Here is an 18,399-nt window from a genome sequence, read left to right as displayed (position 1 = left end):
GTTTTTATGTACAAGTTTATTTTTCTAGCATTTTCGCTCGACAAAGAAATTTTTAGTTTGTTACTTAACATGTTTATAAATTGTTATTTGCTGCGGTTCTAAGAATAGAAGCAAATTATTGTTTTCACGGTTCCAGCTTATTGACAGCTGTCACGGATACTCATGTATAAAGGGGCGGGATTTTACTGAGGTGATCATTCTAAGCTGACATCGCTGCCTGAGTTTCGTTTGTCAATGCTTTTTTCTTTTTGTGTCATTTGAATTTATTGCCGTTGGTGGTTGATGTACTCATAATTCTGTATTCTAGTTCAACCTCTCTCCCTCGAGGTTCATGTTAAGGCGGTGTCCGGCTCTGCTTTCGGGAGGGTTCAGGTTTCCTCCTTAGTGAGGGGGTTTTTCCTGACGGGCAGCAGACACGATATCATCTTTATTATTGATCAAAGAACTTTACTCGGAACTTGTTACATTTTTTTTTACTTCACTGCCTTTGCAGTACCTAAGTGTTTGTGTTTGTATGAATAAACGGGGACTGATGTTCGCATTACGCTGGGCTTCTATCCAGTGCAGCAGTCAGTTTTCCTATTTAACATGGAATGATTTCATTGTTTTCACTGTTCACCGTTTCAACAATAGGGAATAGGGAAAACTTAACCTTTGTTCGGGAATTGAGCCTTGCCCCTCCCCCAGCTGAGACAGGACTGAGACAGCAACGGAAGTCGAGCCTATCTTTTGGACAACGTAATAGTTTAATCATCAACAATTTCTCTTTATCGTATTCAATATCTGTTACCTTCCATGGTTAATCTTTTTTACCGCATGAGGATCCTCAAGACTTAGGGCCTGTTTACATGGAGTGGGGGACCCCGGTCTAGTGGGGTTGGTTTCTTTTGTTTTCACGCTCTGGAGGACACAAAACAAAAGAAACTTACCCCACTAGACCGGGGTCCCCCACTCCATGTAAACAGGGTCTTAGAGATTGCGCAATGCAAAACAAAAGACGTGTTGAATTTCATCACGACTGAATGTTTCATTTTATTCTCAAGTCATCGCTTGACAGCTTAACCAAATTAATTAGAAATTTTATTCATTGCACTCAATGGAAACACAGAAAAGAACTCGTGGGACCTTTCAAAGCAAGCCGCGACAAACGGCTAGTAAAACGCGTGCGAACAATTTGCGTGTGAGCTGCAAATACCGAGTTAAAAAACTTTTTTTTCTTGTGTGTGTGTAATATTTGGCCAAAAGCGAGGAAAACTAAATGCACGTCGTAACATTTATTCCGAAAACAAATCTTACATAGAATTCTTTAGTCAGTTTGCGAGAGTTTACGCAATTTTTTTAGTACAATATTTATTTGCCAACGGAAGGCCTTTTTGTTACAAGAGAAATGTATTCGTTGTCTGGTAGTTTCGAAAACACAGCACTGGAAAACGAAGACCGAAGCACGAAGCACGAAGCACCCAAAGCACCCAAAGCACCCAAATCTCGAAGACGAAGTACCTAAAACTCGAAAACGAAGCACCCAAAACTCGAAACCTGTGTGCCCTTGAAAATCACGAGACAGTCCCTTGTCAAGTGACCAATGCTAAAACAGCAGGATAACGAACAGACTGCTGTTCAAAACTATTCAAGTAGAACTGCGAGGTGTTGGAAATGCATTTCCGCCGCCCTGACTAAATTAAAAAAAGTGACGACTTCCTGTCGATGTCACGTTTACCTAGTTTTGTAAAGAAAAACCTAGAAAGAATGTGCAGCTAGTATTTTGGCCTAGTGAAAACGGCAGCCAGTAATACACTTTGATCACGTCTAAAACAGGAAGTCGTCACTTTTTTAATTTAGTCAGGGCGGCGGAAACGCATTTGCAACACCTCGCAGTTCTACTTGAATAGTTTTGAACTTCAGTCTGTTCGTTATCCTGCTGTATCAGCATTGGTCACTTGACAAGGGACTGTCTCGTGATTTTAAAGGGCACACAGGTTTCGAGTTTTGGGTGCTTCGTGCTTCGGTCTTCGTTTTCGGAACTACCTCGTTGCCTGAACGACTTAGCCTGCGAGCAAGCTCTCCTATTTGGGCAAACGAAGCGAGCCTCGCGAGAACGCGCGAGCGAGGGGCCAAGGGCCCCTGCCCCTCGCGGCTTCGCCGCTCGCTCGCGCGTTCTCGCGAGACTCGTTTTTCACTCACCCAAATAGGAGAGCTTGCTCGCAGGCTATGGACGACAATAAACTACGAGCAGTCTATTATTTTTCTTTACAAAGTTACGCAAGGCGTAAACCATGCAGTCTAGAGGCGAAGCCGCGAACTCTTAAACGAGAGCGTCTCGACCTTAACTGATTTCACTGAAAAGCTTTGGCCGGAAAACGGAAAGCGCGGGCATGGAAGGTCTCTGGCACCCAGGGTAAATTCTCTATTGTAAAGTCGTTGTTTACCATCTCGTTAGCTCGAATAAGAACTAAACAGATTTTAAGAGAAAAGGCGGGCTGCAAACAGTCTAGAAAGACTTTCTTAAATGTTTGAAATAAACACGACCTAGAAACTCGTAATATTGTGAGACGTGACCTTAGAGTTTGCTTGAACAACAGGGGTTTTCCTTCCTTTCTTTGTCGCGCGTTGGTCACTACGCCACACGTGGAGCGTTTTAAAATTGTGTTTTTTCCGCCGCACAGAGACTTACATTTAGCGGTCATGAAAATGGTCTATGCAAAAAACGGCGGGCTGAAAGCAGTCTAGAAAGACTCTCTTAATTGTTTGAAATAAACATGACTTATAAACCCGTGATAATGCGAAACGTGACCTTAGAGTTTGCTTGAACAACAGGGGTTTTCTTTGTCGCGCGTCGGTCACTATGCCGCGCGTGGAGCATTCTAAACTTTTACTGAGTAAATCTTGCTTTTTCCGCACTAAGACATACATTTAGAGGTCAAGAAGATGGTCCATGTATATTGGGTAATAATTTTTTTATAAAATAACTGAGATAGTACGCGTGATCTGATTGGTCAAAAACCTATGGTTTATTATACCGGTAAACCCATAGAAAAAGGCATCCGGACCACGAGCCATAAACAAAACCGGCTATTGATCTGCAAACAATGATTTTAGAAAGGCTAAAAAACAGAACAATAGTATCAAAAGCGTTGGTTTCCACATTTTATTACTCCCATAACCTTAGAAGTAATAAAGTACAAAGCTGGAAAGCAGTTTACATTTCACGACGATGCCAAATCGCAGAGAAAGGCAACAACTGTGTGAATTTCTGGTCTAGAAAGTCTCGAGAAAAACTTAACCATGTGCCAACCAGCAACAAAAATATGGTTTTAGTACCGGACAAATCATGCGTGGAAATCGGTAAACAATAGGTTTGATCTTTACAGAATTTTCAAACATTGCAATGTTAGTTCAATAACCACACAGCAGTTTAATAAGTACACAACAGATCAATAACCACACCAGTAGTTCAATGACCACACATTAGTTCATAGCCTGCGTGCAGACGATAACTAAACTCTGATTAGTACCGTCTGCGAAGCAGCGCAGAGATCCTTGTTCTGGACCCCCAACGGACTCAACGAATTACCGGAAGTGCGTTTCGAATTCCCCTTCAACCTGATTGGCGATCAGGACAAACAAAACAAAGGCCTTTTTTAACTGGCCAATCGTGGCGCGTACTCAAATCTGGGTACACAGCTGGAAGTCCAGAACAAGGATTTCGGCGCTGTTTCGCAGACGGAGTTAACCAGAGTTTAATTTCGTCTGCGCGCAGGCTAATTAGTTCATTGAGCGTAAACTACAGTTTACCGGAAACTGTTTCCGCATGGTCCGCATAGTTCTAAAAATAACTTTTAAGAAATTAAGATATCCCGAAGCCCCGACTGGGAGACCCGGCCCCTCTCTGTCATATTATGGCTCTTGAGGCACTTTACAAGAAGTGTTGTAACTAATTTTAGACGCCGATTTTAGGTTTTTTAATATCTTAAACAAATGCCGCGCCACATAGCTAAGCAATAATGGCTTTCACAGCACTGAATGACACCTTATCTTTTTTAACTACTTAGCCGCACAAAGCGAAAGAAGATCTACGTCATCAGCACGCCGAAGCGCCCAGTCCCCCTGCAGCACTTCTTGTACACGGGCAACAGCAATAAAACGAGCAATGAGCTGTTTATGATCGTGGATGCCAACAGTAAATTCCTGACGCGCGGTTACGAAGCAGCTGTGGCGGCAAAAAAAGAGCGGGAAGGTAAAGGGAAGGACGCGTATGGCTCAAAGTCCAACCAATATACCAATATCAAAGAGGTCTGCTGCAACTTCACATAATGGTCTTTAAGATCCATAGACGCGACGGCAACGAAAACGTCGCTTTAAAAGTGAATTTGCGTTCTTTCAGTCTTAAGCAAAATTATTCCTACCCATCGAATTTCAAGTGACCATATTCAAGTTCAGGAAGAGAAATAAATATCCGTCATTGCTTGTTTACGTTCTCCATAAAACGCAAAATTAGGCATTTTCACGTCGTAGCCGTGCAAAAACGTTTGTTTGTTAAAACTTTTATTTTTTAGACGTTCTCGTTGCCGTCGCGTCGTTGGATCTTAAAGTCCCTATTCTTTCTTTTGACAGAAGCAAGTTTTAGTTGTGGTAATTGTGGTAATGAATGTTATACAAAGAGAAAGAAAACGAAAAACCAACTTTGCTTGAAGCACTTCAAACCAGTTCCAAAGAAAAATTTGAACGTTAGTTCTGAATGTTGTGTAACATTGCATGGACGCAGTGCTCTGTCAAAAATATACACTACTAGTATTTATTGAGTCTCAAATCGAGGCAAAAAATTGGAAAAATAAACAGTGAAGTAAACAAACCTACAGAAAATAAAGGGACTTGTTGGTTGCTCTCTCTGACTAAAAATGATTTTTCTTAGTATATGTTTACCTAGTTTCAACAAGAATGCTAATGGTCCGCTCTTGTTTTTCTTGAGCGCGCTTTACTCACTGATAACCAAGGACAAATGAGTCACTGCTTATAGTAAAGTTTATGTTGCAACTGCATTTTGGGCAATTGTAATTACGCCACAGTGTCCGTTACCGACCAGCCCTGTGTGGTGTATAACACATAGTTTTCTCCTTCAAAGGATTTGGGCATATTTACATATCTTTCTCCGTTTGTTCCAAGGATCGTAATATTTGGCTGTCCTTGATTGAAATGTTGCGTAAGAAAGAGAAACTCCCCGTAGTTGCCTTCACGTTTTCAAGAAAGAGATGCGATGACAACGCTGATCAGCTGAGCAGCTTGGACCTCACTACCTCTTCAGAGAAAAGTTTAATCCATGTATTTATTCAGAAATCCGTGGCGAGACTGAAGGGCCCTGACCGAAATCTTCCGCAAGTAAGTTTATGCATGAATTTCCTATTTTATGGCCCAAATCTAAAACGAAACTTGATGTACTTGAGCTCTGAAAATGTTTAATGTTGTTTGAGACTTAACTAGCACACTGAAACACAAAACGGTTTAAGTCGGTAGAAAGTCATGTTTTTACCATGTATTTATAACTCGATACAAAGAAAAACGGAAAAAAGGAGTGAAGAGTGAAGACCTGCTTTGGCTTTTAGCTCTTAGTTTCTTCATATAAAATCTGAATCAATTTCAGCCTCAGTGTTCAGGGGATTCTTGTGACCCTTACACGGTTTTTTTCAACTTTTGATATGGACAAGTTACGGAAAATCCGTCGACATCATTGGAAACAACGCCTGAAAATGAGTAAAACAGCCAAGTTTGAAAGTGATTTGTTCAAAACTAACCGAGATATGGCTCCTCAAAGTTGGTCCATGTGAAAAGTTGAAAAAACCGTGAAAGGATCTATTGTTAAAATAAAAAGCGTGCGGGTGACTATTCAGTCATTATTACGTCAATTAAGCCTCTCTTTGTGTTATATTTCAGGTTGCTAGGATACAGGAGCTACTAAAGCGCGGAATCGGTGTTCACCACAGTGGGGTGTTGCCAATCATTAAAGAGGTAAACTCCTCCAGCGTAAGCGCTCGAAATTCAGTTACAGAGCCTAGTGCTTTCATTTTTGTTTTGACTTGCAAACCATCCTGCAAGGCACCGTTTTGGGTGGAAAGTGAAGGGGTAGGTATTCATACCGTATTGTGGTGGTTTTAAGGAGTAAATGAAGTGAATCCTCTTCAAGGAACGACGCACACTAGCATCCTACCCCTCGCACGGACTTTATGCCGCCAGTGATGAGGATGAGATTAGCTTGCCTTCACCTCTTCTCCTTGTAACAATATTGAATTTATTTTAGCATGAGTGATCGTTTTTAGAAAACGTGAGACGTTTTAGCCCGGACTTGGATTCTTAATAGAGGTTGAAATAATCTCTGTTTTTCACATTTTATTTGATATCCTTTTTTTGCAGATGGTAGAAATGCTTTTTGGTCGAGGACTAGTGAAGGTGGGTTTCCATTGCAGCAAAATATCATTATGATAAAACCGATTTTTTTGGTGTTGACCCAACCAAGTCTCTTTTAGCATATTTTATATTAGGGCTTTTTTGAAAGGTATAGTAAACGAAAGTACCAATTAGCAGCCTGTTTGGTATTTGGTGAGAAAGAAACCTCTCCGTTGCTGATCACCACGGTATACCGGCTTTTGACCTCTCTGTCTTTTACTGGTCCACCGCAAACCCGCCCCCCCCCCCCCCCCGGCGGGGGGAACGTTGTAGACGCGTTAAAAAACCATCTCCTAAAAAAACCATCGTTTTTACGTGGCAACCCGAGCTCCTCGAAGGTCGAGCCGTTTGCAGAGAAGGAACAGTATCCAGGGATGGAACGCCCGACATATCGCTCATCAGGAACGCCAGCAATGTACCCGCTGAATTTACTCTGCGACGGTTGAAATGTTAAAAGAAATAAAACATGTGTTTCTGTTTGCAGATACTCTTCGCCACGGAAACGTTCGCCATGGGGGTTAACATGCCAGCAAGGACGGTGGTATTTGATTCAATAAGGAAACACGACGGAAGTAGCTTTAGAGATTTGTTACCTGGCGAGTATATTCAGATGGCAGGTCGCGCCGGACGGAGAGGACTGGATCCTACGGGAACTGTGATTCTACTGTGCAAAGGAAGCGTTCCTCTTATGGCTGACCTTCATAAGATGATGTTGGTAGGCTAACGTTTGGACCAAGTAACTCGTTTTCAGTCTTTCAGCTCTCAAAAATTATACCAGTCTTCATTTACCTGACAACCTTTTAAGTGGCCAGTAGACATTATATAGGGCGTTTTCACATGACGTCATGCCCCCCTTGTTAGTGTCCCTGATCAATAGAACGGTGGCCATGTTGGTTTCCCAAAACAGTCATGTGGGAGGTGAAACTTGTTCCTACGAAAAACTTTCTCGTGTTCCAAGAAATTTGCACAGCTGCTGGCCACGTGAATGAAAAGAAGTGCTCTGTTAACCTTTTAAGTCCCAGGAGTGACCAACATCAATTCTCTCCTAACAGTATCCATATTTCTTCAAGAGAAAAGGTTAGGAGAATTAATTAAATGATCATCAAAGGGAAAATGCTCTATTTTATCTTTTATCAAATTCTCTTAACTAATTCTTTAAGAAAATCTATTGACATCAGTCTGGAGAATTTGTACGTGGATATTGGGGATTTAAGGGTTATGGGGAAAACAGCTGTTAAAAGCTGTCTTTACAAGCAGCCGCGACAGAGTCTTTTTTCACGTAGAGAAAGCGCCATGCTCGTAGCGTATGTTACCTTCACAAACACTTTGTAATAACATTCCTGCCAGCGGATCGGATTGCTAAGTTGATTTTCAAGTAGAGAAAGGCGGGTTTTTAGCCAGTATTTTGCTTATAGAAATCACTGGAAACTTTTTATTATTATTATTTGTCAATATTTGCGGTAGTAGGATGCTGGTAGATTTGTACTAGAACGATAAGAAGGCTCAGTCTCGATTTTTTTAACTTTGATCTTGGCTCGCGGACCGATAGAAATTTAAGGTTGTCTTTTTAATTTTGACATATCTTCCCCCTAACGCTATTATTAATCTCTCCGTTATGTCTTTGAACAGGGTAAACCAACTCAGTTGATCTCCAGATTCCGTCTCACCTACTCTATGATACTGAATCTACTGCGAGTGGAAGAGCTAAGAGTGGAAGACATGATGAAGAGAAGCTTCGCTGAGTTTCACATGCAGAAAGACGCACTACAAAGAAAACGCGAGGTGGAAGAACTGGAGAGAAAGCTACAAAATATAAAAGAATTAGACTGTGCATTTTGTTCTGAAGACTTGAAGGGTTACTTCAAAGCTTGTAGGGAACTGTCCGAGTTAACAAAAGAAGTTCAGGTAATGACACCGTAGCAACGGTTAGTGCTACATTGTACTGAATACTACGCTCGCTGTGATTGGTCGTTACGTTTTATCTGTAAGATTTCAGATTATTCATAGGACTAAAAAATGGATTTGCACAAATTTGCCCTCGGCAAATGTGTCGCAAAATTGTGAAAACTGAGGAGTAAATCTGGGGCAAAGTTGGTAAATGCCTCATTTGCCTGAGCCTTTTTGCTACCCCGGAGTGTTTTGGTATTCAAAGGTGGTATTTACCATCTTTGCCCCACGATTTACTTTTCAGTTTTTACTTTTTTGCGACATATTTGCTACGAGCAAATTTGTGCCAGTCCTTCTTTTATCGTCCATTGGTAGCTTGTAAACACCTGTCAAGTCGGCTATGTTTTCAAGTCAAAGCAATACAATTTTTTAAAGAATTTCCATGAAGAAGAATTCGAATTCCAAGCAGAGGGAAACACTTTTGCTCTTCTCAACTAAGATGACCGCCTTGTCGTCAACGGTGTACGGTTTACGTCGTGGAGCAATAGGCCAGTTTCGAATTATCTATTATTAATTCATACTTAGCATCGAGGCTGAGGGGAATAAAACAATAGGTTTTGCATTGAGATTCAGATCCAAATTCACCAATGGTCAGGAGTACTGCTCAGGCCCTAAAATGGCCAACATATGAACGAGGCTGTTTGTAGAAATCATTTTAAAATACCTTTTTAAAAGGGTTTTTGTAAATACACGACGAGATGGAATCTGTGTAATAATTTTGCAACGATTCTTTACTTTATAGAGAAAGGAATGTATGCGGGGCATAGGAAATGCAGTAGCTGAATAATTGTTAATTATAAGGAAACGAGGTTTAGGCTCGAGAGATAACAAACTGTATGGAAGATTTGTGGAGATTCGTCATTCCTGTTAATAAGCAACATTACTTCTGCAGGCAGCGATTCTGTCGTCATCACATGGTCAGCGGGCACTCTCTCCTGGGCGTGTTATCACTATAAACACCGCTGTACATAAGAACGCACTAGCTGTGATATTGCAGGCGCAAAATGTCTCGACCCAAGGCTACTCAACCATACAGTCTCAACCAGTGTCCAGTCCTAAAGAAAGAAAGTTCCAAGTTCTGGTAATATGCGATGCAGCAGAAAATAAACCAGGTTTTGAATTTATTGTTGTATAACTAATATTAGGGCGCCCATATGTAAAGGAAATCTACGAGGGACCAAAGATAACCCCTTTTTTTATCGTTCTAATAGAGGATCATCTGATTTCTTTATCAGGAGAAGTGTGACGTCACGTTACCATGGTAGCAAAAATTCTGGATCTCAACCACCTTTCTTGATAGAGACGGCCATACGCATTGTCGAACGATGGGAGCCAAATTATGGGTTGCCGTTTTGGTCCTGAGTGTAATCATACACAGGAAAGTCTTACATGTCGATTTTTTTTCTGCCGTATTTGCAGGACCACGGTTTGTTGAGATCCAGACATTTTTCTACAATGGCAACGTGACGTAACGACTTCTCCTCTCTCTTGATGTGGTTTAAGAAGGCTGTGTTATCATGGGGCGCTTTCCATTCAAAAAAAATTTCGGTATGAAATTTCGGAAATTCCACGTAATCAGTGGAACGGTTGCGCAGACCCAAACCGGACCTGCGCGTTTCAGTTGTCTACGTGTAAGCAGGATACAGAAGAGAAGTATTAGGGACAACAGTTTTGTCAAATGGAAAGGGTCATTTCGGCCCGACCGTTAGAAACCGACAAAGTGAACCACTTTCAAATATTCCGGTCGGACCAAACCGAAATGGACCGAAACGGAGGATGAAGGAATAATCTTATTTCTTTTCTCTAAAATCTGGAGGGTTCACCTACATTTGACAAAGTTAGTGACCTGGAGTAATCGCGATGAAGATTGAAAGAACGCGAATTCACTTTTTCAGCGACGTGGCGCTGTCGTCGCCGTCCTCAGATCTTAAGGTCCCTACTAACGGCGGTCAGACGGTGGCAAATTACAACCATAGGGATTGTATAGTATTTACGAAAAAAAATTGTACGTATGTCATTTACAAAATCTTAGTCATTGACATTGGTAACATACCGCAAACTGCCGCTTACAAGCTTGCCCCCCCCCCCCCCCCCAGTTATAGACCCATCTCCATGTAAACAAAAAATACTCCCAATCATAAGTCCCCCAGGATGTAAGCCCCCCCTCCCTCTCTAGCTTGTATTTAAATGAATTCGATTTATTATGAAGTTTTGAAGCTAAAGTAAAACAGTAAATGCAAAACTTAGTTTGATCATTACTGCCGATAGCTTGTTCCGAAGCGCTTTTTCAACTTCGGTTATAAACCCCCTCGGATATAACCCTCTCCGATTATAAACCCTTCTAAACCCCCTTACGAAGATGTATAAGCCAAAGGCTTTCAAGAGGCAGTTAACGGTACCTTGTGTGGAATGTTTCTTGGAAAAAAGCATAATTCATATTGCAACTTTCATTAACAGTTAACAACGACATGAAAGCAAATTCCAAAATACCTGATGCAGTTGAAGGGGACGTTGATAAAGACGTGCAGCCGTTCATTAAAAGAAGGTTATTTTTACCCGAGGGCCGATGTTCTCATAGCGTTATACAAGTGAATGGGAATGAAATTAGTTCTATTTCGGTTCGTCAAATGAAAGTGGATACCAACAAGATCATTGATGATCACAAAAAGAGAATGCTGCCAAGATTTAGGTAACAAACATCTTTATCATAAACTAATAATGTTAATATTTTTGTACGAGGGTGTATCAAGGTAGGATGCTGGAGGGTGTTACTTGAGTACTTCTTATATGTACGTATATATAATCTTTTTTTACATTTCCTGATATACCTTATTGCATGAAATTTTGGCGACTCTTTAGTTAAGCGAATTTGAAAAATCGCTTAATGAAAATGAAGCAAAATTAAGTGTCGCTATATTTAAATCTTTTGTTCGTTCACAATTAAGTTCCAGAACGTTGTATGGTTTTGATTTGAATGAAGCTATTGACGTTTAGGATTATTTTTCTCACATAAATGTTCTCTTTTCATGTAAAAATTTTGAATGCCTTACTTTGCCAAAGTTTCCGTACATGAAATCGCGAAAATTAAGTAACTTTTGTACCAAATTAAAATTTACGAAAAATCGCTAAATTAACGTTTCGCCAAAATTTCATGTAATGAGGTATTAAATTGTTTTTTACATTTGTAATCTTTTTTCTTTTTTTAAAATTATCATTTATCGGATTTTTTTTCCGAGTCCTCCTCAAATTAATATCATGTTGTTGTTGTTTCATCTTTAATATACTCACTTTGGAGGTTGGTTGGCCGCATCTTTGATATGCTTTAAGGTGACAGTGCGATGCTGTTAGTGAGTTCTTCACTTCTTGTGTGCCTATCATTACTTGGCTGTGTAGCCGCGTGATGCGGTTCCAGTCGAGACCCATAAATTGGCCCTTGCTCACCATAGAGTCTCCAGTAGCTCAAGTGGTTAGAGCATCCGACTAGATCACGGAGGGTCGTGGGTTCAAATCCCATCTGGGACTCGGATTTTTTTTCCGAGTCCTCCTCAAATTAATATCATGTTGTTGTTGTTTCATCTTTAATATCAATATTGTCATGCGTTTATACATGAGCTGTTAGCTCGGACTGATTGGTTGATTGATTGATTGATTGATTGAGAGTGCCCGCACCACCATAAAAGTGATCTTCTTTATAAAGTGTTGGTGGGACGCTTTGATGCGTTTGAATATTAGTTCATAGAACACCTGCCACGTCTAATTTTCAAGGGAAGCCAATTAATTAGAGCGCTGCACCGGTATCGCAGAGGCCAGGGTTCGAATTCCGCCCAGCCTGATTTTTTTCAGGCTTTCTTTTCGCAACTGCATAAGTTGCTTCTTGAACTGCGATGTTCTTCTTTGTATTTATTTCTTCTTATAAACTATTTTTATAAAGGGATGATCCACCCGGAAGGACCACTTTGAGCGCTGAACAAGAACTACTCAGACTGTCCGAGGCTAATCCTGAGGGCCTGGGTACTATGGATCCTATCAAAGATTTTAACATCCGGGACATTGATATGGTGACGACGATAGCGCGTAAACAGAGTCTTGAGGAACAAATAATAAATTACAAGTGCTTGAATTGTCCTACGTTTGCTGAGCACGTAAGTGAGTTGCTGCTTTTCGAGCAGATCTAAAGTTGACCGGGTTTTTTGATTTGTTCTTCTACAAAATTGCAGCTAACGCAACAGCGACCACTTTGGTTTACAAGAACAAAAACGTTTCTATTCTGAGGAAAAAAATTGTAGGTTTTGTCAACCAACATAGCCGAACTGTTTTTGTTTCAGTAAACCTTGTTTAATCAGAAAGGAAAAACGAAATGAATCGTGGTACTTGTAGTAAAAGGATGCCGTTGAGAAGTGGCGTATTATAGTCACTTGGTCGATTGTTCGTGTGTTTATGAAGAGTTTAAAAAAATTTGAAACCACAGAAGCATTGGAAAAATTTAAATGTTTATACCTGAACATCATTTTGATGACTCTGTTTCTCACGGACGCTTTGTTTCTTCTTGTAGTTTAAATCTGTGGCGAATCAGGTGAAACTGATTGAATACGTGACTACACTGAGATATCTGTTGTCAGATGAAAGTCTTCAACACAGAGAAGAGCTGCAGCAAAGAATTCAGGTAGACTGAGGTTATGGCAAGAAGTGCCGTATAATTACACTTCCCAATAGATTTCTTCAATTCCGTAATCCCGATCTAAAATGTCGTGCAGTAGTTATTTTTGGTATCCATCTCCCGCGCATACTTTCAATACCGAATCTCGCCCCGATTTTGCTTTAAAATATCAAATCCCGAGCTGCAAATAAAGGAAATCCCGGATCCCGAAAAACTATTATGAGCCTCTGTAATGGATAATAACAAGATCGTGAGGGACTGAGGCCTAGGCCAAACGTCGAACTTTTCATGAGACGAACCAAACTTAGTGAGTTATGTTCATGAAAAGTGCGACGTCTGGCTCAGTTAAATTCGTCTGAATGAGTTTAGATCGTCCAACATGTTCTATCCGTCTGCTTCAGACGGATAGGACGTCTGAAGATAGTCTCTGGGACAAACGTCGACCTTCACATGCGACGAACTAAACTAGTAAATTAAAAATTTGTATAATAATGTGCATTTAGCCTCGTTCGGGAGAAAATTTATTAAAATTGCTTTTTGTGCTGATTCAGTTGGTTGGTTCGACGCGTCCTTATTTCGACGTCTGATCCAACAGACGATCTTAACTTAATTTAGGTCTACCCAAATTTGCTTGGTTCGTCTTACGAAAAAAATTCGACGTTTGGCCCAGGCCTTACAGGGCCAAAGATGCGAATGAACTCGAACGAGATCTCGAACTTAATTATGTTGACCATTTATAATCGCCTTTAGACTAGGGAGTTACTAGTTGTTGACACTTTTGTTGTTCGATACTTAAAAGTTATTCGGTGGCAGCTGCTTAGTGTAAAAGTTTTAAAATTAATCCTCAAGAAAAAATACAGGAGTAATCTGCCACTGGACAACTGATAAGTAGAAGTGATTAAACACCAGCAGTCATAGAAGTTTTCGATGTACACACTAAATTAAAGTTACCGATAATTTTGGCCTAGCTCTATTTAGGGCTAATAACAAATTGTACATTTTTAGTCATCGTTTACGACAACAAATAGCTAGCCTATCGTGGCCCTAAATACCCTGGCTCCGAAAGTCCGTTCTCGAAAAAACCTAGGGTAAAATAACTGTGTGCATGGCTCGGTAAAGCTCCCGAGACGTTTTTTTTCTCTTCCTCTCTCTCGGCGCTTCGTGTCTCGCTGGCATCTAGGGTAGGGCCTAAATCATTTTGTTACAATGTTAACAGGGTTAATATTCTGAGACCCGACTAAAACAAAAAAAAATTGTCGTTCACCGAACTTCCTTTTCTTTTCCAGGTGCTTCAAAGACTGCGCTACGTTGACGCTAATAACGCGGTACAGCTTAAAGGAAGAGTGGCTTGTGAGATTAGTAACCATGAACTAATCATTACAGAACTAGTGTTTGAAAATGTCTTCACCGATCTTCATCCTACAGAGATTGTTGCTTTACTCTCTTGTTTCGTGTTTCAGCAGGTACTAATCATGTGACAGTCTTGGCCAGAATAAATGGAAAAGCAAACCTCGCTCGTCCCTCCCCCTACCCCCCCATGTTTGGTGGTTTATGGGACTTGTTAACACCTAGGTTTTGTAGAGGTGGTCTTTTGTGTCGTGATAGGTGCCATAGAACAAACAGTCGGGTAGCAACGAGAGGGAATCATGGGACATCTCTTCACTATTCTCTCTTGGTCTCGTAGCAAAGCTTGCTTAGTTCAAGCGTGTTTCTAGTGTTAATTAATACATCGATAAAATAGATTTGGTTTTCCTAAATGGTTGATACTAAACCATTCATGAAATAAGCTCGTACCAGTAGCAGTCCTACCAGTCACCAAATGGTTCAGCCTGAATGTGGAGCCAAATCAAACGTCTGTCAAGCAAAAACTTAGCCAAATCACGGAGACCAAGACGTTTCTGGCCGCCATCATCCACGCGCGATTGGTATGGTAAGCCAGTGTCTGGAATCCGGAAGGACTTATTGGTTTAATTCTTTTTCCGAAATCCTGTGTGTTCATTTCCTCAAAAAGCAGTGAAAATTTCTTCCGTCCAGATTTGGATTTCAGATTCGTACGATACGCTTATGGCTACGGTCACGTTTGCGACCAACCAATTCCTTAGCTATCTTCGAAGCATACTTCTAAAGCTATATGATCAGACTATACCGGATGCCGACACCAAAAGCTATCCGTTTCATTATGAACACATATCCTATATGTGACTACCTCCACTTTAGGGATCGGCCAGGCGCAGCTTCGCTCCGTTACAAAAATCGCGCCAAAAATCCCCGTTCTTATGTGTGAACATAAGTGCTATATATCTTGGCGCTATCCAGTACGGTTTTGGTGCCGGCACAAAAGCTCTCCGGAATAGTGGAACATAGCTTAAGAGTCAAGAGCTTGCTCCGCTGAAACTACAGTTCCGTTTTTTTTTTCTTTTCAGCGCCGATGCAGTGAACCGAACTTGACGAAAACACTCGAAGAGGTATTGTGTAATTACATAGAATTACAAACGTACGAATTTGTGCGATTTTTATTCTTCTGATCGAATTCGGGTAAACTCGTATGTAATGTAAAGGATGAGAGAAGCAATTGGTAATTTAAATTGTTTGATAATTTGTTCGACAGATAGATATGAAACGTTCTTTTGATAGTTGTCTGAACCCTCTGGATATTGAAAAGTTCAGAACAGGGCCCATGCAGCTGCTAAGACGCTGGACAGCGCTCTGGTGCCCGTTTTTCGAAAATCCTGCAGTCCACTGCCATTCCATTCGGTGGTGGCGGCGGCGGCAGCGGCAAAAACTTCACTTCGTGTTCCTTTAATCTTGATGGCGATTATTTCATCTCATTTACTTTGTCAAATGTAGGCGATCTCTCCTGGAGTTGAATTCCTAAGAACCATATTCAAGTAAAGAAAGAGAAACAAAATTTCTTCGTTTACTTGATTATATTCTCTATAAAAATGTCCACGTCGTAGTCGAACATTGACGGAAAAGACATGTACGAAGAAGTGTATTGCACATGCACGTTGTTGTTTTGATTATTAAACCCATTGCTTATTTTGACATACCATGAGCTCTCCATTTGAATTCCGACTCTAGGTTTATTTTCGTTTGCACTGTTAACATTTTAGGTTTGGTAATTTTGTGTTAATTGCAAGATTGTATGTGGATTTATCAGCAATCTTTTTTCCTTGTCATTTGGTTAATATTAATATTTTTTTGTAATTACGTTTGATCATTACAACGCGCATTGTGAGATAAAAATTATTATTTCTTTATTTATTATTAGTTATTTATAATTTGTTTACTGGGTTTTTATTTTTAGGGTAAGCAGTGTATATTGGATATGGCGGAACGTATTGCTCACCTGCAGTCTGAATGCGGTCTCAGTACATCAGTACAAGAGTTTAAAGAGCAGTACCACTTTGGTCTGGTCGAGGCTGTGTTTGAGTGGGCGCGAGGAATGCCTTTCTCGGAAATAACTAATTTGACTGATGTTCAAGAAGGTGCGTTAGTGAAAAGTTTTTCGCCCAAGAATGTAGCTAAGGGGCTTTAAGGTGCCGAAAAGTTTTGAATAAACAACAAAAAACAAATCAAATGGGATGCATCACTTTAAAGGAACAGTATCCCGTTACTGCGCATGCACCAAACTTTGTCGCGAAATCAAAAGATGCGAGGAGAGTAAGACAACCTTGAAAAATCTGTTTGCATTGCGCTTGACCGAGTTCGATACTACACTAAAACTTCTCAGGATTACAGATCAATGATATATTGTTCCCGATTAGTTTCGATTTAGGCGAAATCGGGATTTTTTGGGCGTTACTTAATTGCCGTTGGTCGGAGGACCAAAAGATGGGAAGCGCTCTTATGGCGATTGAAGGCTTATTTCTTCTACCAGCTTCCATACAAGCTTAGATAATTGTGAAAGGAATACGCAGAAATGAAACAGCAATAATAGAGACTGTGAGAAAGAAACCATTGAGACATGAATGTGACTGAGGAGATCTTGTGGAATTAAGCTTCGTGAAGCAGAATGTTTTGCAACGACGCGTTAGTAAACTTTTTAAAGGAACCTTCCTACGGCCGACAAAATCAAACAAACAGGCGCTACATGTTTAGAAAAACTAGTACAATGAAATCATAATATAATTTTTGACTAACCTTTGCGATAATTCATCGCGTTGCGATTACATTTTTATGTATATCCTTCAAACGTTTGAGACTAGAACGCGAGCAAATCATTCAAATATTACTGGACTTGGAACAATTGACCTCTGACAGGAGTTTCACATTAGGAAAGCTGTTTTTAAAGCGAGCGGAAGGAGATTTTCGGGTCGCGAGGCGGCCCCGCTAGCGACAAAATCGCGATGAGTCCTCGTGCCGCGAGCCAAATTTTAAATAAGACGAAAAATTTCTTCGAAAGTTTAAAATATTGCTTGAGATTGTAAACAACAAATCTCCGTCGGCGGTGTGGTCCGGAAGGAAATCTTGTCGAGTCAATATAACAGTTCTATTGTCTTTTGAAGAAGAATAAAGATGACGCTCGCGCGTGCGCACAATCGGGACACTGTCCCTTTAATATAATTCCTGGCCTATAGGTAAACCTCGTTTAGAAAACGAGTCAACAGTCAGCCGATTAAAAGTATGGGGGTACCTGTAGCTATTTTTAAATCTCTTTTTCAGGGATTATTGTTCGATGTATTCAGCGATTGGACGAGACGTGTCGTGATGTCAGAAACGCCGCTCGTATCATTGGGGATCCAAAACTTGGCGAAAAGATGGAGGAAGCATCGGCCATGATAAAAAGAGACATTGTTTTCGCAGCAAGTCTGTACACACAGTGAAATTATCAAATTTACGAGTCAATTTATTAGCTGCTTTTACAGAAATTCAATCTAAAGGGTGATGCTACACGCAACCACGATTTTTAGCGCAACACCGCTTTGCAACATTGTTGCTACATTGTTTCGAATAATTACAACATTGTTCCAACACTGGAACGCTGTGTTCCGGCGGAGTAAAAATCGTCGTTGCAAATCGTCTCGTGTAACATCACCTTAAAACTCAAAAACGTCCATCATACATTTTAAAATTGAGAGGGAAGCTGGGTCGGTGTTTTGTCGAATTGCACTGTGGGAGTGTTTTGGGAGACAAATTTTACCCCAGTTTCCTACGCAGCCTTGTAACAGCCAATAAAAAGAAAGCGATAGCGTATCCAGAACAATCTTATAATGCAATCGACACAATACCCGCCATTTTCACGTCCTGCAAGTCCCATGACCATTAAGAGGAGGGTTTTCATGGCAATCATAGAAGGAAAGTTCGAGTTAGGGTTGGGATTAGGTTAGTGTGAGGGTTAGGGTAAAGTTAGAGTTAGG

The 18,399-nt window shown here is 40.6% G+C and overlaps 1 protein-coding gene across 1 annotated transcript in view; it reads left to right on the top strand.

The window, feature by feature from the left end:
- LOC140938403 (superkiller complex protein 2-like) overlaps positions 1 to 18,399 on the top strand; it is a 47,208-nt gene extending 28,809 nt beyond the window's left edge. Inside the window, exons 16-29 of the mRNA XM_073387889.1 lie at positions 4,050 to 4,290; positions 5,161 to 5,373; positions 5,926 to 6,000; positions 6,403 to 6,438; positions 6,920 to 7,150; positions 8,065 to 8,340; positions 9,275 to 9,494; positions 10,840 to 11,071; positions 12,314 to 12,524; positions 12,935 to 13,045; positions 14,326 to 14,502; positions 15,463 to 15,504; positions 16,347 to 16,527; positions 17,705 to 18,399. Of these exons, the coding sequence (XP_073243990.1) occupies positions 4,050 to 4,290; positions 5,161 to 5,373; positions 5,926 to 6,000; positions 6,403 to 6,438; positions 6,920 to 7,150; positions 8,065 to 8,340; positions 9,275 to 9,494; positions 10,840 to 11,071; positions 12,314 to 12,524; positions 12,935 to 13,045; positions 14,326 to 14,502; positions 15,463 to 15,504; positions 16,347 to 16,527; positions 17,705 to 17,865 (2,407 nt within the window). The 3' untranslated portion in view covers positions 17,866 to 18,399. The remainder of the gene's footprint in view (positions 1 to 4,049; positions 4,291 to 5,160; positions 5,374 to 5,925; positions 6,001 to 6,402; positions 6,439 to 6,919; positions 7,151 to 8,064; positions 8,341 to 9,274; positions 9,495 to 10,839; positions 11,072 to 12,313; positions 12,525 to 12,934; positions 13,046 to 14,325; positions 14,503 to 15,462; positions 15,505 to 16,346; positions 16,528 to 17,704) is intronic.

The sequence above is a fragment of the Porites lutea genome, chromosome 5 (genome assembly GCF_958299795.1).
Source record: "Porites lutea chromosome 5, jaPorLute2.1, whole genome shotgun sequence".
Taxonomy (NCBI): domain Eukaryota; kingdom Metazoa; phylum Cnidaria; class Anthozoa; order Scleractinia; family Poritidae; genus Porites; species Porites lutea.
Note: the sequence above shows the minus strand (reverse complement) of the source record. Positions and strands in the feature narration are given on the sequence as shown.